Source organism: Geotrypetes seraphini, chromosome 4, assembly GCF_902459505.1.
Source record: "Geotrypetes seraphini chromosome 4, aGeoSer1.1, whole genome shotgun sequence".
Lineage (NCBI taxonomy): Eukaryota > Metazoa > Chordata > Amphibia > Gymnophiona > Dermophiidae > Geotrypetes > Geotrypetes seraphini.
Window position 1 is genome coordinate 233292521 of NC_047087.1, and position 25001 is coordinate 233317521.

Genomic DNA, 25001 nt, shown 5'->3' on the forward strand with positions numbered 1-25001 from the left:
TTACGGAGTTGGAAAAGAGAAGACGAGCAGTGGTGGAAAGCCTGTCGTTTCCGCTGAGGAAGGTACCTTTCAAAGGAAGCCATGGTGGTAAGGAGATGCTTGAGATAAAAAGAAAAGTGAAAAGCATAATTACCAGATCTATTAGCTAACATTGCATTCTGGTATAACCTCTTACCGAATTTGTCCATGGCTTTGCCCTCTCTGCCAGGAGGGACAGAAGCATATACACTGGCTCCCGTGGACTTCTTAAGTGTAGATTCCACAAGCAGAGATTCATGTGGAAGCTGTGGCTTATCGAATCCAGGAATAGGGATTACTTTATATATTGAATCTAATTTACGGGGAGCTCCTGGGATTGTCAAAGGAGTCTCTAGGTTCTTATAGAAAGTTTCCCTCAGGATGTCATGAAGAGGGAGTTTCAAAAATTCCTTTGGAGGCTGATCAAAGTCAAGGGCATCAAGGAAGGCCTTGGATTTTTTAGACTCAGCCTCCAAAAGGAATGGAAAGAGATTCACACATCTCTTTCAGGAAGGAAGTGAAAGATGTAGAATCCTGTTTTGAGGATGGATCTGGAGCAGCAGGATCATCCTCATCTGAGGAACACTCACCCTCAGAAAGAAAAGGCTCTTCGGAGTCACCCCACAGATCAGGGTCCCTAATATGGGAGCTACGGTCTCGAGACTCCGGAGTAGAGGGTTCTAGGTGTCGGGATTTGCGTGCCGACTTACCCGACCTCATAGATACGGTACCGGGAGATGTTACCGACTGCAGCGGTGCCGAAGTCTGCACCGACTGATGCTGGGCTCTCGGTTCCGGTGCAAGAACTGGCATCGATATCGATGAGGCCGAGTGAACCGGTACCGAGACAGTGGACGCAGACATTAAGGGTTGCTCCACTGCCGGTACCGGCGGCTCAGACCGGACCGGGACCGGAAGGTTCGGTGCCAATAGAGCAGGAAGGAGTTGTTGTAACTGCTCCTTGAGCTGCGTTTGTAGGACGGCTGCAATGCGCTCATCCAAAGAGGGCACCGGTACCGCCTTTTTCTTTTGCGGTACCTGCGGTGCTGCTCGACGCCCCGAAGATGAGGAGCCCGAGGTCGAGGGACTCACCTCGATAGGGGCGGCGCGCTTCTGCGGGCGCCTCACGGTCGGCAGGACTGGGCTCGCTGCAATCGAGACCAGAGGACGCTCCAGCGGGGAAGGCTTCTTAGCCGGCTTACCTGGATGTTGCGACGCCGGCGCGGTGTCGACGAAGTGGGTGCCGACTGTGATGGGGCCGATGCTGGTGTCGATGCCGCAGGATCGGACATATCGGCACCGAAGAGTAATCGCTGTTGTATCTGGCGATTTTTTTATGTACGTTTTTTTAACGTGGCACAGCGGGTGCAGGTGGAAGCCTGATGTAGAGAGCTGCACGGGAACGGGGACGACGGGAATCCCGCGGGACCCGCGAGCATCCCGCGGGTTCCCCCTTTGGGTCACGGGGATCCCGTGGGGACGCCCCCTAGGGTCGCGGGGATCCCGTGGGGACGCCTCCGAGGGTCGCGGGGTTCCTGCGGGGCTGGATGTACTCAGTCGCGCGGCTCTTCTCCCTACCTTCTCTGCTTGCAGCACAGAGCCGAACGGAAGTCTTCCCGACGTCAGCGCTGACGTCGGAGGGGAGGGAGGGCTTAAACAAAGCCCTCCCTCCTTCCGACGTCAGCGCTGACGTCGGGAAGACTTCCGTTTGGCTCTGTGCTGCAGGCAGTGCAGGTAAGGAGGAGAGTAGCCTCGCGGTTCGAGTGGCTACCAAGGGAGGGGGCGGTCCGCCCCGCCACACCCCGCCCCGGTTGCAGCACAGCCGGCCTGGTCCCCTTACTTTTGTGGCACTTCCCCGACCGACCGACAACAGCCCCGGTCCGACAATCCTCCCTGCCCTGTAGCCGCGAATCTAAATTACCTTCTTACAGCAGCTGTAATAAGGTAATTTAGATTCGCAGTTTAGGGCAGGGAGGTTTGTCAGACCGGGGCTGTTGTCAGTCGGTCGGGGAAGTGCCACAAAAGCAAGGGGACCTGGCCGGCTGTGCTGCACCCGGGGCGGTAGAGAAGGAGTTGGGAGAAGGACGCTGAAAGGCCATGGGGAAGACGGGAGGGGGGGGGGAAGACTCTGAAAGCACTTGAAGACAGAGGAGGGAGAAGGACGCTGAAAGCACATGGGGAATACAAAGGCGTGGAGAAGGACGCTGAAAGGCCAGGGGAAGGGCGGGGGGAGGGGGGGAAGGACTCTGAAAGCACTTGTGGAAGACAGAGGGGGGAGAAGGATGCTGAAAGCACATGGGGAAGACAAAGGGGTGGAGAAGGACGCTGAAAGGATATGGGGAAGACGGGGGGGTGGAGAAGGACGCTGAAAGGCCATGGGGAAGACAGAGGGGGGAGAAGGACGCTGACAGGACATGGGGAAGATGGGGGGAGAAGGACGCTGAAAGGAAATGGGGAAGAGAGAGTAGGGAGAAGACGCTGGCAGGGAAGAAGACAGATGCCAGACTATGGGGGGAGCGGAGAGAAGAAGATGGGTGCCAGACCAATTTGGAAGGGGGAAGAAAGGGAGAGGCACAGTAACAGAGCAAATGGAAGATGCAGAAGGAAGAGAGACAGTGGATGGAAGGAATTGAATGAGAACATGAGGAAAGCAGAAACCAGGCAACAAAGGTAGGAAAAGAATTATATTTCTTTTTTTTTATTTTGCTTCAGGATAAAGTAGTATATTAGTTGTGTTGATAAAAATTTATAAACATTAGAGGCTCTGGTAGAAACCCATTTGCAAAGTATGTATTCTTCCCAATTAATATTTTCAAATTAATAAAGTCTTTTTGCTTATTTGTAAATGGGTTTCTACCAGAGCCTTTAATTCAGTAGCATAATTAAATGAAATAACTATTTCTGAAGTTTATAGGGACGGGACGGAGGGGATTCCTCGTGGGGACGGAGGGGATTCCTCGCGGAGACGGGTGGGGACGGAGGGAATCCTCACGGGGACGGGTGGGGACGGGTGGGATTCCTCACGGGGACGGGTGGGGACGGGTGGGACTTTGGCGGGGACGGGTGGGATTTCTGTCCCCGCGCAACTCTCTAGCCTGATGCTCAGGACCCAGGCACTGTAAGCACCAGTTGTGCGGGTCCGTGAGGGATATAGGCCGTGCACACCGCTGGCACTTTTTAAACCCTGGCTGGGGGGGCATGAAAGTGAAAACGGCTTCTGCCAAATCGAAGGCCGAGGCCTCGATGGTGGCAGTAGGCCCCGCCGGGGCAAAACCGAAATGAAGAAAAAAAAAAAAAATAAAGAAATAAACTCTCGTTTTTTTTTTTGTTTTTTTTTAGAAAAAGAAAAGAAAGAAGGGAAAAAGCTCCCAAAAAGGTTTCGCGAGCGGGAAGGCGTATAAGAAAAAATTTCAACAGCCGTTGAAAAATGTGACTTCTTAGCTCCGCGGAAACTAAGAAACTGGGGACCGCGCGCCTCTGTCGGGCGGGAAGGCACTCGCGCGTGCGCGGTGCGGCCTACTAGAACTTTCCAAGTTCTTAGAGTGCAATCACTCTAAAATTGTCCGTACCGGGGCTCCGTCGGTGCCGTCACCCATCAGTCAAGAATATGCTGCCTGCTTGTCCTGGGATAAATATAACTACACAAAAATCAGTCCTTATTATGTGGTAACCTATAGCCAGTATATGGACTTAACTAGCTATGTGTGAGCTGGCTCCTACAGCTGTCTAATCAGCCAATCGGGATGCATGTTTTTTAAAAAAATGCTCCCTAGGCAGGCCGTCTATATTGAAGGCGCCTTCGGGAGCCTAGGGAGGCCCGCAAGACGCCTAAGCTTGCCTAAGGGCCTTAAGCGAGCCTAGGCGGCCCTACGCATCTCCCTAGTAGAGGAAGAGACGCTTAAAATGTAGGCCAGCAAAATGCTGGTCTACATTGTAAGTAGACGCGGCCGCTATACTTATGGCAGCAAGGGATCTCCCTGCTGCAATACGTATAGCGGCCACGGTTGAGGCCGCCTGTCCCATCGCCGACAGGAGGATGCCCAATCCTTCTGCCGGAACCCCCCTGGAACCCCCCTCCCCCCCAAACTGGTAATCGCCGACAGGAGGATGCCCAATCCTCCTGCCGGAACCCCCCTCCCCCCAAACTGGTAATCGCTGGCAGGAGGATGCCCAATCCTCCTGCCGGAAGACCCGACGACCCCTCCCTCCCCCAACTAACCTTTACATGTTGGTCGGCTGGATGGGTCTTGCTGCCGTCCAGCCGACGAGCCCGCCTCGTGGAAATGAGACGGGCCCGCCCCTTCCCGGCCCATCCCCGCTAAATTTAAGGCCTGATTGGCCCAGGCTCTAGAAGCCTGGACCAATCAGGCCTTAGGCCTAGCGGGTCCGCCCATCCCCACTTATCCTAAGACCTGATTGGCAGGCACCTGGGCCAATCAGGCCTTAGGATTAGTGGGGATGGGCGGACCCGCTAGGCCTAAGGCCTGATTGGTCCAGGCTTCTAGAGCCTGGGCCAATCAGGCCTTAGATTTAGCGGGGATGGGCCGGGAAGGGGCGGGCCCATCTCATTTCCACGAGGCGGGCCCGTCGGCTGGATTTTGCCAGCGATTATCAGTTTGGGGGGAGGGGGGTTCCAGGGGGGTTCCGGCAGGAGGATTTTGCCATATGGTGGGAGGGTCTCCCACCATGTTATTCACAGTTTCATCATATTCACAATGGTTTTTAATAGAAACAGCGAATAACATATGAAAAGTTATTTGTGGTTCTGTTAATCCCCTATCACAGCGAATATGGAGGGAGAAGTGTATTCTGTTTCTAACAATGGCCAATCAAGAGTTATTATTTACAGTAGAAGGCAGGATCCCAAAAAGTTGCAAGATTCTAGGGATAAGAAGTGGCTTTCTCAATGACTAGAATAACAACAGTTTATGGACTTTATCTCCAGGAATTTGTCTAAACCTTTTTAAAAAACAGTTACATTAACTGTTTTTACTACATCCACAAGCAACAAGCTCCAAAGCTAAAATACACATCGAGTGAAAAAAATAATGTTCTCCTATTTATTTTAAATGGCTTACTTTGTAAATTCATGGCATGTCCCCAGTCATATTTTTTGAAAGAGTTAACAATTGATTTGCATTTACCTGTTCTATTCTACTCAGTATTAAATAGACCTCTATCACATCTACCCTCAAGTTGTCTCTTCTCCAAGCTGGATTCCTAAAATCTTCAACTTTTCCTCATAGAAGAGTTGTTCCATTCTCTAAGGGCTCCTTTTATTAAGCCACGCTAGCGGAGTTAACGCGCGCAACGTTTCATCACGCGCTAACCCCCGCGCTGGCCAAAAACTACCGCCTGCTCAAGAGGAGGCGGTAGCAGCTAGCGTGGCCGGCGGTTTAATGTGCGCTATTACGCGTGTTAAACCGCTAGCGCGACTTGATAAAAGGAGCCCTAAATCACAGTGTTGTATAGTAACTAAGTAAACGTAACTAATTACTGTACTTAAGTAAAAGTTTTGATACTTTCTCTTGTAATGAAGTACAGGATAACATTTGTTACTTTTACTAACGTCTTAATTTTGCCAATTTTCACTACTTTTACATTTGATGCTTGCAGTTAAAAGTAAAAGTGTAAGGGAGATGTAAATGAGACTTCCTCGGTAAACCAAATGAAACAGCAGAACTGGGAACAGGATTTTGCTTTTGTAAACCTCATCATGCAAACAGAGGATCATTTCATCTTAAATTTTTCTGTTCAGTGAATATACTGTTTCAAGTTTCAAGTTTCTTAAGTATTTGATAAATCGCTTACTCAAATATCTAAGCGATGAACAAATCATTCAATTTACAGATAATATAGGGGTTATAAAAGACAGATGGACATTGAACAAAACATATTAAATTAACGACTAACAGAATAAACAGAAAAGGAAAACAAAGGGAAAGGCAGGGTAATGAAATACAATAATAATGATAGAAAGAAGGACGATTAAGGTAAAAAACAATAGGAGGGAAATAAAAGAAGTAGCCTTATGAAAATAAGCAAAAATAGGCTGGGACTCCTAAATATCATAAGCGTCTTTGAAAAGAAAGCTCTTAAGTTTACTTTTAAATTTATCTAAGTTCTTTTCTTCTATGAGATAAATAGGGAGGGAGTTCCAAGTTTGAGGAGCTGTAACAGAGAAGATAAAGTGCCGCCGTGTATTAATAACTTTAAGTGAGGGCGTAACTAATAGATGTTGGTCAATAGATCTCAGTGATCTGATTGGGGTATAAGGGATCAGTAACTTGTAGATGAAAGCTGGGGTTTTATATAACAGGGATTTGAAAGTAAGTAGATTTCCTATAAAAATAGTGAAGCTGCCTGTGTTTGAACTGGTTAGATAAGTTGGGTCACTTTAAAGCGGAGATGAAGCCAGTAACAATTCTTGATGAACAGACATTGAAGTTGTGGTATTTTTACTTTTTACTCAAAATGTATTTTAGGCACTGAGGGGGAGATTCTATACCCAGCGCCTAAATTTAGGCGTTGGTAGGTGCCCTGCCAATAGTCAGAAACAGCAAGGTTGAAATGCCTACCAACACCTAAATAAAAGGCAGCTAAAATGGCAGCTGGAATCACAGCTAGGTAGCCACTTTAGGCCGCGGAATGCCAAAGTAGGCATGGCCAATGCCCGAAGTGGCATTAGCCAATCTAGAGTGGCTACCCAGCCGTGAATCACACCAAGATAGGCGGCTGAAATGTGGGCCCTTTTAACTCTGGTCCACATTTCAGCCACCTATCTTTGCCTAGACTGCAGCAGCCGATCACGGCAGGGGCATTCCCCCTCCCCCCATCAGAAGAACGGCAGGGATTCCACAAAACTGCAATTCTTGGGTGCCAGTTACAGAATCGTGGCTTTAGGGAGTCCCTGCTGCTCAGCTGATATGAGAGGGGGAAATTCCCTTGTATATCCAGGCTATCCCCATGACCCCTTCATTTTTCCTCACCATGGAAATTTCTGGATCAGTTTATCTATTCTAAATAGTGGACCACTCCTATCGCGTGCTTCTCTTGACTATTATCTTTCTTTTTCTTTCTCTTTACTTCTTATATCTTACACTTCCTTACTCCTTAGGATGATTTATTTGTTCTGACTTTATTGCATAGTTCATATTGTGCTCTCTGAATGTTTAATTTTTGTATATGTACGGAATTCACTGTACACTTTAATCATTTTATGTTGTTTTATTAAGAAAATTCCAATAAAAATCTTTTGAACTGGAAAGGAGGAAATTCCCCTGCTGCAATCGGCTGAGAGCTGCCATGGTTGTTAACTCATATACCCAACCTCAAATCAGCTAGCAGGAGAGATGCCCACTCCTTCCTGCCGCCCCCCATGCCCCGCTAATATCCCAGGCAGGAGGGATGCCCAATCGCTCCTGCCGGCATCCCTAACCTACCCAGACCCTTCCTCGTACTTTTTAGTCATAGGGCAGCCAGAGGGATGCCCACTCCTTCTGGCCAGCAGGCCCGCCTCTTCCGAATGGTAGGCCTTCCCCTTCCCAGTGCATCTTGGGATGCACCGGAGAGGGGCCTAGTGCCTTATTGGGCCAGGTGCCTAAGGCCCCTCCCACAGGAGGGGCTTTAGGCACCTGGGCCAACCAGAGTTTTAGGCCTTAGAGATCTGGTCAATCGGAGTCTTAGGCTATCCCAGAATGCACTGGGAAGGAGGCCTAAGACTCCGATTGGCCAAGGTGTCTAAAGCCCCTCCTATGGAGGGGTCTTAGAAGCCTGGCCAAATCAGGGCCTTAGGCACCAGGATGCACTGGGAAGGGGAAGGCCCGCCATTTGGAAGAGGCTTGTCTGCCAGCCAGAGGGCTACCCATTACCTTTTTTAGAAACAAAAACTGTTAGGTTCATAACAGCCACTCTACACAGGCGAGTTCAATGTCTTCTTGGAAGTCTGCTGCAATCACAACATAGCTGTTAGTGTCCTAACTGCTGTTCTGTACAGATTATCCCTTGAGTAGCAGTATAGTCTGTTCTACTAGGTTAGTGTTTGTCACTAATTTAAAAGTCGGGGTCACTTTGAATCCAATGAGCTGAAGGACAAACATTTTCCCATGTGAGGTCATGACACTGCTGATCAGTATGTGTTAATGACATCCACCCTACCAGCCTGCCTTCGAACTGTTTATTGGGTGTATCCTTGTGGTGGACATTTCCAAATGAATTCTCTGCCTATAGATAAATGCCTTGTCCTTCAAGCATGTGGCTCTTCCACTCAATCACTTCCTTCTTTCTGTCATGAACTAGGTAGAGCATGGCCAGAATGATAGTGAAGGCCAGTGCAGAGGTCTCCAAGGACCATCATTGGCCTCTGGGCCTTGCATTGAAGAACACTGCACCAGGTCATATTTGTGCTTTCTTTTTTTTGCAAGCAGAGATCTTATGCATCTGAAATAACACCAGCATTTTATATTTCACCACTAGTTTCAGGAGGGCAATCTAGGCATCAATCACTTTTTCCAGGAAAGAATGTTTCCCGACATTGTTCCTGTGGCCTTGTAGCTTGGTTTCCAGTTCTCCACAGCTTTACTTCATTACAAAATACATGTTGGAAAACGTGGAGATCACTGACAGAGAGATAGCATAGCTTTCATCACTAAAGGTATTCATCTTGTGGTAAGGATACAGAAGTACCCCAGAGGGAGCTGATTTAAAAAGCCAAAAGGCAGCAAGGAAAGCCAAAAACATTCTTTACACTTTTAAAAGATTGCTTTTCTCTGATAGAACATCTTTGAGGTCACAGGAAAAGGGGTAGAGAGAGCACATGAGAGCAAGAGCAGTACAAAGTATACAAGCTAAGCTCACCTCTATGATATTAGCATAATTCAGCAGTGCTACTAGGCAGCCGAAAGGAGAGGGTATCCTGATAGTTCCCCTGACTAAATGCCAACTGAATTTTGGTTTCAGTGCAGAAACAGTCAGGTTGGGTCATGCTTCAGTTTTGGCTGATAATGCATTTTTGGCTGAAACTGAATCTTGCCCCCCTCCTCCCCACTCTGTGACCACAACACAACCAGTCTCTGCCTGCCCTCCCTCAACCCTCATACCACCTGAAGGCCTTTCCTGGGTCTATCTTTAGAAGCCTTGGTAATCTCGTGGCCTTAATGGGACAGGAGTGATCCCCAGTTGTTCCTGCCCATGCCAGTTCTACAGTAAAAATAACTTCCCATAGCAGCCTCACAAGACAGCTGCAGGAGGTTCATGGTAGCCATATTAAGACTGGTGTCAACTTGGGCAAGAGTGACTGGGGATTGTTCCTGTCCATGTTGGTTCCAATCTAAAAATAGCTGCCATGAGAAGTGGTGGCAATAATTTTGACTGCAGAAATAGCATGAATAGGAGCTACAGGGAATCGCTCCTGCCCCAGAGGCTACGAGACCACCAAGATTTCTACAGGTAGGCTAGGGGAGGGCAAAACATATGGTCACGTGGGGGGGGGGGGATGGATGGCCTGGGGGGACTCAATGGTTGTGGTTTTGGCTTCGGTTGAAAATGTGTGGCAAATTTTGGCCACTGATTCTGTTTTGGCTGAAACAGAGAGCCTTGGTTTTAATTATCCTCTACCCCTGACACTAATGGCAATACTGCAAGACTTTAGAAAGAAGAGGAAGGAAAAGAAAGAGAGAGAGACTGAGACTACCAGGGAGACACTGAAATATCTCCCAAATCATCAGAAGTACACTTGCAGGATCGGTACTTGTAACTTTGGTTATTCGTGAATCTCTCCTCCCGAACCTCTCCACACCTTACTTTTCAATCCTGGTGGTCTAGCAGTGAAACGGGGCAGGAACAATCTTCTTACACTCCTGCCCCATGCAGAGTCAAGATCAAAGATGGCTGCCGCAAGTTCCTGCGGTCTCATATCAGAGTCTTCTTTGCTGTATGTTTTCCACTTTCCAAGTTTTGGGAAGTTAGTATCTCCTGTTTTTCTGCAACAATTCTCCCTGCCTTCATCCCTCTCCCTCGCAACCCCCTTGATCTCAACTGCCAATGCAAGTCATACTCTAGCTGCCTTCTAAAACACATCTTCTGCTTTTCAATAGGTCAACTATCTCTCTGTCTGAATGATCCTTCGAACTGCACTCTCTCAGTAGGCGAATCAGCAACTCCAGTTCTCCAGTAGCAGGTTTATTTTGAAGCACCAGACACTGGTCTCAATCTTTCTGGATTCTTATTGGCTCCACCAACTCATTGGTCTCGGTATACTTTCCTCCTCCATCATTTACTCAGAGGCCTCATCACTTGGGATCAGATTTACAGTGGCAATGTGCTGCAACATCCCCATTATTCCCTATACCAACATCATCAACCACTGGGGCTGCACTCTGATGCCTCCAATGCTGCCTTCTTCTAATTTGTGAAACGTTCAGCAACCCATCCAGCAGCAGCAGTGCACCTTGACAGCTCTGGCTGTAGGGAATAGGCTGGGCTCCCACAGTCCTGCATTGCCTGCTTCAGTATGTCCTCAGCAGCATTCTCACATGCTGCCTGCCAATAACTTAGAAGCAACTTCCTGTTTCTCTGCCTGGGCAAGATGTGGCAGAGGGGAGGCTTCTGGGTTATCAGCAGGCAGTGTGTGGGAATCCCTGCTGAGCACCCGTTGAAGCAAGCCACATAGGACTGTGGGAGCCCAGCCTATTCCTTCCAGCCAGCACTGTCAAGATGCACCTGAGCCCACCTATGCTACACCCCTGAGGAAAGAGGGAAAGATATTCTGTCAAATAATCAGGATAAGGGAATAGAGTCTGCTAGTATTGGCTTTTGTTGATTTAGGAAAAGGGGCAGAGAACAATCCCAAGCAGCCAGAGTAATGTGTGGAAGTTTGAGTTGCTAAACTCTGCTCTTCATCAGAGAGGGAGGGAACTACAGTTGTTATATACATATGATGTGTAAATGCATGAGTTAAGTCACTGATCAAACATGCCAGCCCTTTTGAAAAAGATTGCACAGACAAAGATGAACAGAAGTTTTAAGGGAAGCGAGCTACCTGTAAATCCTTTTCATTAACCTGGATACAACTAGACCAGTGGTCTCAAACTCAAACCCTTTGCAGGGCCACATTTTGGATTTCTAGGTACTTAGAGGGCCTCAGAAAAAATAGTTAATGTCTTATTAAAGAAAAGACAATTTTGCATGAGGTAAAACTTTTTATAGTTTATAAATCTTTCCTTTTGGCTAAGTCTTAATAATAATATTGTAATTTATAGCTAAAGAGACATATGATCAAGAAACTGTTTTATTTTACTTTTGTGATTATGATAAACATACTGAGGGCCTCAAAATAGTACCTGGTGGGCCGCATGTGGCCCCCGAGTTTGAGACCACTGAACTAGATTGTGTTACACTGAAACTGAAATTAGTCTCTCTTTTGGTGAATAAAATTTTTTGTTGTTGAAAGTTTAAAAGCTAATGTATTAAAAAAACATAGGGATGGGGGGGGAGGGAAATTCTCTTTGAAAATTTAGAAGCAGCCATATCTTCAGCTAGTGACCAGTAGGGAACAGTATAGCTAGCAGCCCAGCACTGCATATCCAAAATAGTGGGAGACCAACGATGTATGTATATCTAAATCTTCTGTATATTTTTTACATACACACACAGGTGCATGCATTTGGATGTTTATACTTACTTCAGAATGCTTTTACTGCTGCTGACCTTTACATAAGGATTTAGCTCACTATCTTCCATTTTTTCTTCAGGTGTTCACATCAGTTGAATGACACAGCTTCCTATAAAGCAAAACAGACTTCCATAAACTGATGAATCTCAAAAAGTATATATTTTATAAATGTATGTAGAAAATTACAATATAAAAATTAAATAATCTGAATTTTTTTTTCTTTTAATGCTAAGTTACATTTAAATAGATCCTTTTTTGAAGAATGCTTAACCCAAAATAGTTTAACAAAGGTTCACTGGGCATGGTAAATGCAGGAATTGTTGCAGGTTCTGCTATCTTTTATTAAACCAAGTAAAACAAATTGTAGCTTAAGAGCTTCCAAAACCTTATACAGTACTTGCATCTGAAGGAGGGACCAATGCAGGGGCATAGCCATGGGGCGGGCTTGGCTGGGCCTGGCCTGCCCAGTTTGGGCTCAGGCCCACTCACCCAGCCACCACATGCCATCAGCATGGTTCCTTCACACTGACGGCAGCTAACAATTTTACCATCACTAAGCTACAACAAAGGTTTTTTGTATTTGAAATCCAAGGATGCTAACTTCCATGATCTGCATGAATTAAAAGGGATTTTTATATTCAAACCCCCCCCCCCCACCAATCCAATTGTAGTTACACAGTTCTAGATAGAATATTTCAGTCCACAGTCCTGGATTTCTGACTACCCCATCCCTGTGCTGCACCGATTCCAATGGGTAGAATCAGAGATTACAACACTGCTTGGGGATGTAAGTGCTAAACCAGACCTGGCTATAAAGCCTCCAGCCTTAAACTGGATAACTTGGCATCTCTATTACAACTTTCTTTGCCTTCCCTTCCCCCTCGTGTAATTGCTGTAACTTCTTAAAAGTCCTCTTGGAACTCCATAATCCTTATACTTTAATCAGTGGATAGATTGTGCTCAGAGACATGGAGGAAAAAGGGGACAGAAAGTCCCCAAAAAACCTCACCACCCAATCATAGCATAACTTCCACCTTAACACACTTTTATATGTGCATGACTTGAAAGATTGTATTACTGAAAAAGCACTTATCTTTTGTATATAGTTCTTTGGCCTCAACATGCCACGTTTCAAAATTTCTTCAGGAAGCCAAATGATAACAGCGAAAGACTCTTAAGTCTTCCAGAATGGGAGTCAGTCTCTGGTCTAGCTTGCAATTACACTAGCGTGTTTTTTTATAATTTTCTTGAATTTTTTCACGCTTTTTGATTTTTGAAGTTATTTTCCTCCTGTGTAGTTTTGACTTTTTTTTCCCTTCCCCCTCATCAGGCTCACGGTTACAACCTTAATCTGGGCCAACCAAAGAAGTTGATCAACTCCTGTTTTTTCCCATGGCATCAGTTATACCGCTCTGATTTTTATCATGTACGCAAATGAGGCAAAACCAGGTCTTTTTAAGCGCCTGACTCCTGCCGAGCACCTTCACCACTTTGCCCAGTAAAGGACCTTTTTTACCCGTTATGAGCTGCTAAAGGGGGGGGGGGGGAGGGGAGGGGAGAAGACAGTCAGTCTGAGATCAATGCGACAACCGCTGCCCTCCCGTAACGGAAGCAGCATTCCAACCCATCCCCTGCATGGGACTCACCTAGCCAAGAACGACGGGGCTGCGAAGAGACACAGAAGCAAGCAGCATTCCAATCTGGAGCTCATCACTTAGGCAGTAAGCTCAGCACAGGCACCCATTGGTTCAGCTGCAGCACAATGGGCCAATCACAAATGACCTTAGAACTCTGAGTTCGTTTGTGATTAGGCCCTTGTGCTGCAGCTGAACCAATGTGTGCCTGTACTGAGCTTACTGCCTACGTGACATGCTGCTGATTTGTCAGGACTCGGAGCTCAGCGCAGCGCCAGACCTGAAATAAGCTAGGCCTAGAGTCGGGAAGATAGGAACCCCAGTTCCATCCCAGTGGGAGTCCCGTGGGCCTGGGAGGGGTCCCCGTGGGAGTCCTGTTGACCTAGGGGGATCCCTGCGGGATCCGTGGGATTCCCGTGATCCCTGTTCCCATGCAGACCTCTAGTTTGGAGGAGGAGAGAGTTGCTACGGAGGTTTTGAACCTCATGCTGTTGCTGTTGTTAAATGATAAAATGAACTATGATAAGAGGTGAAATAACTCAGTGAAAACCTGAAGCAGTCGTGGCTCCTGAAGACACTGATCCAATGAAACACAGCCAGATGTTGGGCCAACTGAGCAACATGATTGTAGAGTCTAATGGTGATACTAGAAGTGGTTGGTCCGTTTTGTGGACGGTTTACTTAAAAATGGTGAAAGGTTGCAGCACTTGATGTCCATCATATCAAACTTCTTCGCCTTTTTGAGCTTCCCCTGGACGAGCTGAGCTTTGCTCCGTTTTGCTCGCTTGTCCGTATGAAATTTTGGCTGTGCTCAGATGAGAGGGTTGCGGTTGTTATTGTTAGTGCTACTTCTGTTTTACGTTTGTATTTGGATGTTTTTCTATTCCCGATGTACACTTTGTATTATGTCCGGTTGTGACCTTTTCACTTTCAATAAAAATATGTTTAAAAAAAAAGAAAGCACAAAATGTAATCATTGTGGTTGAGCAACATGAGACTGTGGTAACAATTTGCAATACAGCAAGAGAACGTGTGATAATTTAAAAAAAACTGAAAAAGAAAAGCAGGTTATCTGGCTCAATGGGGTATTCTCATTGAGCTATTTTATAAAGAAAAAAGTTGTGTAGTGTGATTTGTTCATAGACAGTGTGGTTTGGTAATATGTTATTTAAATCAGTATGACATAAATATATTTATCATGTGGTAATAAAAAAATGATAAGTGCAATAGAAGGCTTCTTGAAGTTAGTAGGTATTTATTGTTAAGTTAGCTGAAGTCATTTTAAGTTATTTGAAGCCCTTTTTGTACTAATTGGTAATCCAATGAATATGCATGAGATCTATTTGCATGCACTGCTTTCATTGTATGCTAACAGATCTCATGCATATTTATTGGGGAAATCCTGAAAACCCGACTGGATTGCGGCCCTCGAGGTCTGACATTTGATACCCCTGCTCTAAACGAAGATCGCCACAATGTAGATGTTCTCAATCTCCGAGGCTGGATGTCCAAGACTATGATTTGGATTTATCTGTCTGCTCTACCAGCTACTATTCAGCGCTATCAGCAAACGAGTCATATGAGATACCTTCAGATATATCTCATGAAGGAAGGTCACTACCAGAAGATGTGTCTTTTTCATTCATAAAGACAAATTATGGAGAATTAGATTATTTTTACAAAGCAACTTTATTTACAAGATTATGCAGGCAATGCAGTGATATTAGCTATCAATTTAGAGAAACTGACTGATTAATTATGCTGGAGAAACTCACTCTGGTAATGAAGGTCTTATGGCTTAAGGAGATGTTGGTCCCTTGCTGGAAGAAAAGTTCTTCAGTTGCAGAATGGCTAGGAATAGAACATGGAGACTTAGATGTAGAGGAGAGCTCCATCAAGGTATGCTGCAGGTCTAGCGACAATCCCAAGAGGAAGGGAACTTAGGTGAATCTTATAGACAACAGGAGTTGGAAGTCACATGGTATGTAACAGTCCAATCATAATTCAGTTTAGTTCAAAATTCGGTTGGTGATATCTGGTTTGGCTGGTCACATGTTTCCTAGCTGGGCAGAGCCATGATTAGATTTCAAGAGGGTCATTGTCTAGAAATGGCCAGTGGCTTCTGTCTCATTTCAATCTCTGATTGCTAAGTATTGTCCATTGAGATTGGAGGTCATTAACACTTCTCCTTTGATTGTTGTGCATATCTTGGAGATTGAAGGTCTGTTACAGTCGCTGATATACTTTTGTATATCTTAGAGCAGGGGTGTCAAAGTCCCTCCTCGAGGGCCGTAATCCAGTCGGGTTTTCAGGATTTCCCCAATGAATATGCATTGAAAGCAGTGCATGCACATAGATCTCATGCATATTCATTGGGGAAATCCTGAAAACCCGACTAGATTCCGGCCCTCGAGGACCGACTTTGACACCTGTGTCTTAGAGGATAGAATTCTGTTTGACACTGAGACACCGCCCTGCAATCCTTGGTCATCTATAGATTGGAAAATTAACACCTTTTGTTTTAGACTTTTGTGAAGACAGATGACTAGAGTCTTTCAGAGGTCACTTTAAGAAATACATTTGATATAATTATTTTATTTAGATATCCAGCTATACTGTTATAGTTTTTAGATTATTTCAGAGTTCAACCCAAGAAATACATTTTATAATTCAGAGTTCAAGCCAAACTTTTCTAATTCCTAGATCCAGCTAAATTAATCATATCATGCCACCTGCCTAGAAGAGCTTCAGAGGAGAGGTGAGATCTGGAGACTAGGTGAAGGTGGACCCATAAGGAAGGGAGGGACTTGGACACACACCCACATCCACACACTTTCTTAACAGAGAAGTTGGAAGATACTTACAGCTAGACAACAAAACTGAAAGGGTTTAAAGTTTGGAAAAGTCTTTAAGTTACAGGTTCTGAAAATCCAGGTTTGCAAACTAAGGATATAAGTTTAAATGCATAAGCACTGACTTAGGAGGTAATACTGTTGGAAATTGTAGTAACTGAACTAATACAATAAGAGACTTGAACTCATAAGTATAAGCCTAATCAGATGGCTGGACACGTTGAAAACAACCATGGGGATGATGCTGCAGGACCTTTCCAAACTAGCACAAAACCGATTTCATCAAGTCGCTAGGACTCGAGCACGAGTCGATAGCATCTAAAAAAATAGTGTACTTAAACCTGTTTATTAGCCAGACTTGTTCACAACAGTCTTTTTTCCTGAGGAAGAAGAGGGTGATCATACCTGCTAACACTTATTTTCCCCAGGTGGGGGAACCGAATGCCAAATGAATCAAGGAACGACAGTGGCTGCCTTTAGGGGTCTCTAGACAGGTTGAGCCTCAGACTCAGTATCGTACAGAAAGGGGTGTTACACAAGTATGAAGCCATCTGAAGAACTCTGGGATATAAGTTATTCAATGATACAGATTGGGAAATTTAGGGCTCCTTTTACTAAGCTGCGCTAGCGGTTATAACGTGAGCTACAATGCCATGCACGCTAGACGCTAATGCCTCAATTGAGCTGGCATTAGTTTTTATGCGTAAGGCGAGGATTAGCGCTCGCTAAAAACGCTACCGCAGCTTAGTAAAAGGAGCCCTTAGACTATAAGAAAATTTCAGTGTGTTTGAATATCTCTTGGGGGTACTATAATGTTCTTCTTTATGAAATGGGAACAGTTTGGTACCTCCAACCGACTTAATACTCCTAAGTAGCCATAAGCAGATTGTCAGCCATTTGAAAGAATACAGTACATACACATATACTTTTCATAACATATGAATTAGAGAGAAATACAGGCTATTATTATTACTATTATTATTATTTTTTTTTTTGGGGGGGGTGAGAGGTCCAATTTGGTAGTGTGTTTGACAACTAAATAGGTACTTCCAAAAAAGCCTGTGTACTTCCCAAGAATGTTACCAATACACCTTTCATCCTCATTTTAAAATGTATAGGGGCATGCACTTACTTTTAGCCACACAACAACCCAATGCTGAAACCTAATATACATGGAAATCATTTACTTGCATATCACCTTGTATATACCTGCATTTAAGCAACCTAATGAAAATGAGCTGAATGCCTTAAAATAGAGCAATGAGTCCTGCTGTTGACTTTACTAGCAAATGATGCTGGTGAAATGGCTCCACCTTGTGGACCTTTAAAATATAAAATACAGTACATGTGAAATATGACCATGGGAAAAAGTTAGAACCTTGATTTGAATACAAAGCTTAGTGCAGTGTTACAAATGTCTGCCTATCATGATTCTAGAGATAACAAATCTGATCTGAGATGGGTCTAGTACAGGGCTTTAATCCGTACAGAACTGAAGAAAGACACTCAGTTAAAAGATAAATAATTTTTATATTTCATTATTACCTTGAAGGATATAAAATACTATAGAATATTGCAAATCTTGCACCAAAAGGGGGTAAAGGACACCAGAAGAAATCTAAAACAAGCACCACCTTAGAAAAGAACATAAGAATAGGGAGGACACATCCAATATTCCGGAACCCGAGGAGATCGTAAATGGGGATCGGGATGAAAAGCTGGTCCAACTAGAGGTAAGCCAAGAGGATGTCCTCAGGCAGACAGACAGACTAAAGAGCGACAAATTGCCAGGTCCGGACGGCATTCACCCGAGGATACTCAAGGAACTAAGGAACGAAATAACAGAGCCACTTTGCCAAATATGTAACCTATCCTTAAAAACTGGAGAGATCCCGGAGGACTGGAAAATAGTAAATGTCACGCCCATCTTCAAGAAGGGTTCAAGGGGTGACCCGGGAAACTACAGGCCGGTGAGCTTGACCTCAGTCCCGGGAAAGATGATGGAAGCACTGATTAAGGACAGCATCTGTGAACACATAGAAAACAATGGACAGCTAAAGTCGAGTCAGCACGGCTTCTGCAAGGGTAGGTCATGCCTCACAAACTTATTGTACTTCTTTGAGGGGGTAAACAGCCAGGTGGATAAAAGGGAATCCATAGACATCATTTACCTTGACTTCCAAAAAGCCTTCGACAAGGTACCACACGAACGACTGCTTAAGAAGCTGTGGAAACACGGGGTGCAAGGGGAGGTCCACCGATGGATCAAAAACTGCCTGGCAGGCAGGAAACAGAGGGTTGGAGTAAAGGGACATTACTCAGACTGGCAATGGGTCACGAGCGGAGTTCCGCAGGGGTCGGTGCTGGGACCGCTCCTGTTCAATATATTTATTAATGACCTGGAGGCGGGAACAAATTGCGAAGTTATTAAATTTGCGGATGACACCAAACTCTACAGCAGGGTTAAAACCACGGAAGACTGCGAAGATCTGCTAAGGGACCTAATGACACTGGAAGAGTGGGCCAAAAAGTGGCAAATGAGCTTTAACATAGGGAAATGCAAGGTCATGCATGTAGGGAAAAAGAACCCGATGTTCAGCTACAAAATGGGGGGATCACTGCTAGGGGTAAGTAACCTTGAAAGAGATCTGGGAGTGATGGTAGACACAACATTGAAGGTGTCGGCACAATGCGCCACAGCCTCAAGGAAAGCAAACAAAATGTTGGGTATCATTAAGAAGGGTATCACGACCAGGACGAAGGAAGTCATCCTGCCACTGTATCGTGCAATGGTGCGCCCGCATCTGGAATACTGTGTCCAGTACTGGTCGCCGTACCTCAGGAAGGACATGGCAGTACTTGAGGGAGTCCAGAGAAGAGCAACTAAACTGATAAAGGGTATGGAAAACCTCTCATATACTGACAGACTGAAAAAGCTGGGGCTGTTCTCCCTGGAAAAGCGGAGACTTAGAGGAGACATGATAGAAACCTTCAAGATCCTGAAGGGTATAGAAAAGGTAGACAGGGACAGATTTTTCAGATTATGGGGAACCACAAGTACAAGGGGGCACTCGGAGAAATTAAAAGGGGACAGGTTTAGAACAAACGCCAGGAAGTTCTTTTTCACCCAGAGGGTGGCTGTGATAGGCCGGAGCACGTTACAGGGTTTCAAAGAAGGTTTGGATAGTGTCAGCCTAGCTATCGCTACCATTCAGCATTTTTAGTTGGCATTACTTATGTCAGCGAGGCCTATGGGAAATTATATCAATCTGACTCTGGCATGGGAATGCAGATAGACCCTGAGGGCAGGAAGACGGTTTTAAGTAGCCCTGATTGATATGTTTTAAGTTTCAAGTAGCTCTGATTGAATCATGACTAGCTAAAAGGTGTTAATGTCTGATTAAGAGGGTGCTTAGGACAATGGGTCCAGGTGCATGGAACAAAGAAGCCAGAGGCTAATCCCATCACCATGCTTGCAAGTATCACACCCTCCTTAGCAATTAAATTAACCATTGTTTCAAACAGTTTGCAAGTTCTAAACAGAAAGATACTGGGGCATACAGGTTTCTATATTCAGCCAAGGTATAAAAGCCTCCTCTCTGCTCTATCAATCTAGCTATCAATCTATCTATCAATCTGTGGAGGAGAGGGGTCTTGGCTCTCTTTCTCTCTCTCTCTCTGCCTTTCCCTGAAACTTCACACTTCCTTCTGGACTCTGTAAAGCAGGGAAACTGCTTTGCTCTCTGCTTAATTGTAATGCTTATAAATATTGTTTTTCTGTAAGCCTATTTCTATAATATATTCTTCATGCAATCACCTCTGGCTGTGCCTATTATTCTACTTCCTGGTGAAACTTCAGTGAGGGAACTGAATCTGGGACCAGCGTTTGTCAGTACGCCTTTCACTTAACCCCTACCACCATACATTGGGGGGGCCACGAACAAAACTGACAGATAGGTTCCTAGAGGATAAAGGAATTGAGGGGTACAGATAGGAGTAGAGGTAGGTCATAGGGATAGTCAGGGACCACTGCTCAGGCAATAGGCCTGATGGGCCGCCGCGGGAGCAGACCGCTGGGCGAGATGGACCTCTGGTCTGCCTCAGCGGAGGCAACTTCTTATATTCTTAATAGCCATACTAGGTCAGACTAATGGTCCATCTAGCCCAGTATCATGTTTCTACAGTGGCCAATCCAGGTCACAAATACTTGGCAAAAATTCAAATAGTAGCAACATTTCATACTACTGATCTTTGGGCAAGCATTGGCTTCTCCTATGTCTGTCTCAATAGCAGACTATGGACTTTTCCTCCAGGAACTTGTCCAAACCCTTTTTAAACCCATCTACATTGATCGCTGTTACCACATTCTCTGGCAACGTGTTCCAGAGCTTAACTATTTTCTAAGTGACAAAATGTTTTCTTCTATTGGCTTTTTATTGAGTGTGTCCTAGTCTTTGTAATTTTTGATAGAGTAAAAAAAAGATCCACTTGTACCCATTCTACACCACTCAGGATTTTGTAGACTTCAATCATATCTCCGCTCAGCTGTCTCTTCTCCAAGCTGAAGAGCCCTAACCTCTTTAGCCTTTCCTCATTCGAGAGGAATCCCATCTCCTTTATCATCTTGGTCACTCTTCTTTGAACTTTTTCTAATTCTACAATATTTTTTTTTAGATACGGTGACCAGAATTGAATGCAATACTTAAGGTGAGGTTGCACCATAGAGCAAAACTGAGGCAGTATAATAGTCTTATTTCCATCCTTTTTCTAATAATTCCTAGCATCTTGTTCACTTTTATGGCTGCCGCCACACATTGGGTGGAAGGTTTCAGCACCTTATACCAATACATAGCTTATAAATGGCAAGCAAAATAAAGATGAGTTGTAAAGGGCATGCTGGAAGCATTACAAATAAGACTATTTTGCAAAGTGGGTTAAGTATGTATATTAGCGTAGGACTATATTGGTAAAAATGGCGGAAAGAGATGTGCAAGATTGTTGTGTGCATGCAAGGACACCCCCAACCCCTCCCTCCTACATTGTTGTAGGCATCATCATCATTGAAATCCAGAAAGAGGAATGCACCTCTGCAAAATGGCAGGCCTTCCCCTTCCCGGTGCCTTAGGCCCCCCTGCACCGGACTTTGGTGGAGTAGTGGGAAGTTTGGAAGGGGGCCTTTATGTTGGGGGGGGAAGTGTAGGGGTGTGAGGGGTGTCCTTGAGCTAGAGGGGTCTGACTTGACCCCCTTCAGCCAACCAGACCACCAGGGCCTTCTTTTGGGGACTTTGGTAGGGTGGTGGGAAGGTCAGAAGGGGAGAGCCTTCGTGTCAGGGTGGGAGGGGTGGCCCGGATGCACTAGGGTTGCCGAGGCAGGAGGGAGTGGGAATTCCTCTTCTCTTATTTTTGGGGGGGATCATTGCAGTCATTGGGGGGGAAGCTATCGTCATTTGAGGGGGTCAAAGGCTGTCATCGGGGTCTGCCATTGTCACTGGAGGCCCACGGTTGACATTGTGGGAGGGATCAGCAAGGGGGACAGCTTGACTTTTTTTATGGGGCAGATATTGTGTATGTGTCTCACACACACACTCACCATAGAGAAAAAAAAAAGAAAAAATATGTCAGACCTGTCACTTTTTTCAGGTCTGCATTACCTGTTGGTGCATGCCTTTGCAATGTTAGACCATCAATCGGATGGCTCATTTTAATATTAATAACTTCATTTTAATACTAATGAGATCATTTGCATGACAGAGTTGGAGAATGTACAAATGCACGGAAAACCACACAGTGAGCCATTTTGTACATCGGGCTGGCAAATTTGGTCGGTCACTAAACCTGTCACACGTTAGATGATTGGACATTTCAATGCATCCAGCCTTCAAGTCCCTGCTCAAAAGAGCTTAGAATCTAATCAAGACAGACAAGCTGGACAAGAAGATACATTTATACACAACGCTCAGGTGAAGGAATGATAAGACAGATATTGGTACTAGGAAGGTAAGTTAAATGCTTTCAGGACAATATAACTCCAGAAGTTAGCTGAACAAACTCCTGTGTCAAATTTTCCCCCTGATCACCAGATGCATTTTGTTGGAGCAAATTATCGCCTGCACAAATTTACCCAGATTAAGAGTTGGTACTGGGAAGCATTCCTGTTTACAGTTGGTCAAGATCTAAATGGAGAAATCTTGGTCTAAATGGAGACCACATTTGGAAAACTTTTCAGTAGCAAGCCGAGGCTGTTAGTTGTAGTTTTTTAAGTCAGCTAAAAATAACAGGGTAAACTTTTCCTGATACAGTACTTCTACCACTTAGTGGCTTTACTGAAAAATCAGCCTTCATGTGATCACTCCCACACTGCTCACCAGTCAAGTCTTCTGATGAAACTCCTGCTTCACTCCTGTCAAAATTTTCCTTTGCAGCAGGAAATCAAAACTGTCCTTTCCTATCTCTTCATTGGCTACATATTTAAATCCATTACTCAGTGTTCTCCCCAGAAATTTTTTCCAGCCGGGTGGCATGAAAAAGTAGCCGGGTGGGGCGGGATGGGGAAATTTGGTGGTGGGGAAAATTAACCCCCTCTTTTACTAAGGTGCGCTAGCATTTTTAGCGCGCGCAAACCCCTGTGCTAGGTGGGAAAACTAACGCCAGCTCAATGCTGGCGTTAGCATCTAGCGCATGTGGCAATTCTCTGCGCACTAAGCGCACGCTAAAACCACTATTATAACTTAGTAAAAGGAGCCCTAAATGTGTACTATTTTTATTAGTAAATTATTATTATTATTTTCCAATGCTCAATATGACTTCCTTTTTTAAGGTTTGACACTTGTGCCAGAATATTTTTACTAAATTTAAGAAGTTTTTGCTCTCTTTCAAATGGTATAGAGGTTAAAAAAAGGGAAAGGCGTTAACGAAGTCATTAGGTTCAATCTAGCCATTTATTTCTGCATGAATTTAAACAACTAAAAAAAAAAAAAAAGATAAATATAGCTGATCCAGTCATACAAGAAATGGCTCTACAGCAAGGGTGCCCACACTTTTTGGGCTTGCGAGCTACTTTTAAAATGACCAAGTCAAAATGATCTACCAACAATAAAATTAAAAACAAAACAAAACACAAAGCACACCGTACGCAGAGAAAATGTTAATTATCATATATATTCCGCAGGTTTTCAAAGAGGTCAAGGCAGATGATTTTATGCAACGTCATCTCAGGAACAACTATACAAAAATAGACAAATATACCCCCTCCCTTTTTACTAAATCACAATAGTGGTTTTTAGCACAGGGAGATGAGCTGAATGCCCTACACTGCTCTCGATGCTTATAGGCTCCCTGTGCTAAAAACTGCTATTGCGATTTAGTAAAAGGGGGCCATAGTGCAAAATATAGACAGCAGATATAAATTCTCAAAACAGACACATTTTGATCACTAAACTGAAAATAAAATCATTTTTTCCCACAAGTGGACATGCTTAGTTACGTCAGCTCTATGACTGCTGTAACTGTAAGGCGCCTGAATCTAAGGCTATATGCTACCATTCTGTAATGGAACCTGGGAGCCCATTAACTGCTATAGAATAGGCGTTCCCTGTACAGTCTCAGGGTGCCTACGAGGAAGAACCCACTTGGAGAATTGCCCCTTATTTTTTTAAGGATTATAAAAACAGAAGCAATAATGTGAAAAACAAAACCCAGCCTTAAAACAGGCTGAATTAATTTGTGAACCATTGGATACTCAGAAAAAATATTGTTTTCCCTTAACAAATGAAATAAACATATTCCTATCCATCATTTGACTATAGCTAAGTGCAAAAGAACCTCATAGAGCTGCAGTGAAATAGAAAAGTGATTTCGTTTTACTGTAATTTCTGCATTAAGTGGATTTGCACACCCCAAGCTCCTTAAATCCTGATGCACTTCTAGCTTTTCCTGTATCAGACTTTGCAAGATTAATAAATGGAGCATCCTTCTGCCTGCCAGTTAAAGGATGAAAAACAAATGCATATAAAGTTCAAATCACAGCTTGACTAAACTTGAACTTTCTTGATTTCATTCTTCCTGGCTGACCACTTTATCTTTCACAATAGGCACCAAGGTTGCTTGGATCGGAGCTTTAAAAGAGCAAGCAGAATCGGGTCTGATGTCCGAGCGTTTGTTTTTCTCAAATGGTATACCACTACACTTGCTGCTTTTACTTGCTTCGGGCCTTCCTCGCTGCCGGGTCCTGCCATCGCGGAAACAGAAAGTAGGCAGGTCCCGGCAACGAGGAAGGCCCGAAGCAAGTAAAAGCATGCTGGCAAAAAAAAAAAAAGGCAGGCGTCAAACAAAATTTTTGGCGGCGAGTCAGCCTGGGAAGGAGCATCGGCGGCAGCAGCACGATTAGCTGGGCGGTCATCTAAATCAGCCGGGCGCAGCGCCCGGCTGTAAGGCCCTGGGGAGAACACTGCATTACTGATTATTTTCTCCTGCCCTACTAATTCTCCTCCATCATCTTAATACATTACTGTAGTTACTTACCTTCGCTGTTGACCTAGGCTGAACTTATTCACATCTCTTACCATCCTTTTAACACTTTTGGAATAAATCTTATGAAATCCACGATGTAACAGTTTTTCTACTACAATGGTTGAAAAGTCAGCAACATCTGTGAAAGGAAAACGGAGCTCTTCCTTCCTTGTTTTGTGAGAACTGGTGCAGCTGCATTCTGTGCCAATTGTCTTCAGCAAACAGAGCTTCATGGAAACTCCCAAGGCCCACATTATAGCTTGGAAAACAAAGCCCATGGTACAACTCATATCTAGCTTCACTACTGGCAACTACCTC

The 25001-nt window shown here is 44.7% G+C and overlaps 1 protein-coding gene across 4 annotated transcripts in view; it reads right to left on the reverse strand.

Annotated features, from left to right (window-relative positions):
* Positions 1-25001, reverse strand: part of RASSF4 (Ras association domain family member 4) — a 276069-nt gene that overhangs the window by 110761 nt on the left and 140307 nt on the right. For 3 of the 4 annotated variants that reach the window (XM_033943461.1, XM_033943459.1, XM_033943458.1), the window contains exon 2: positions 11699-11798. In XM_033943461.1, coding sequence (XP_033799352.1) covers positions 11699-11757 — 59 coding nt within the window. In that variant the 5' untranslated portion in view covers positions 11758-11798. Of the gene's footprint in view, positions 1-11698; positions 11799-24695; positions 24814-25001 lie in introns of those variants that run through there. The other variant, XM_033943460.1, reaches the window with a different exon arrangement.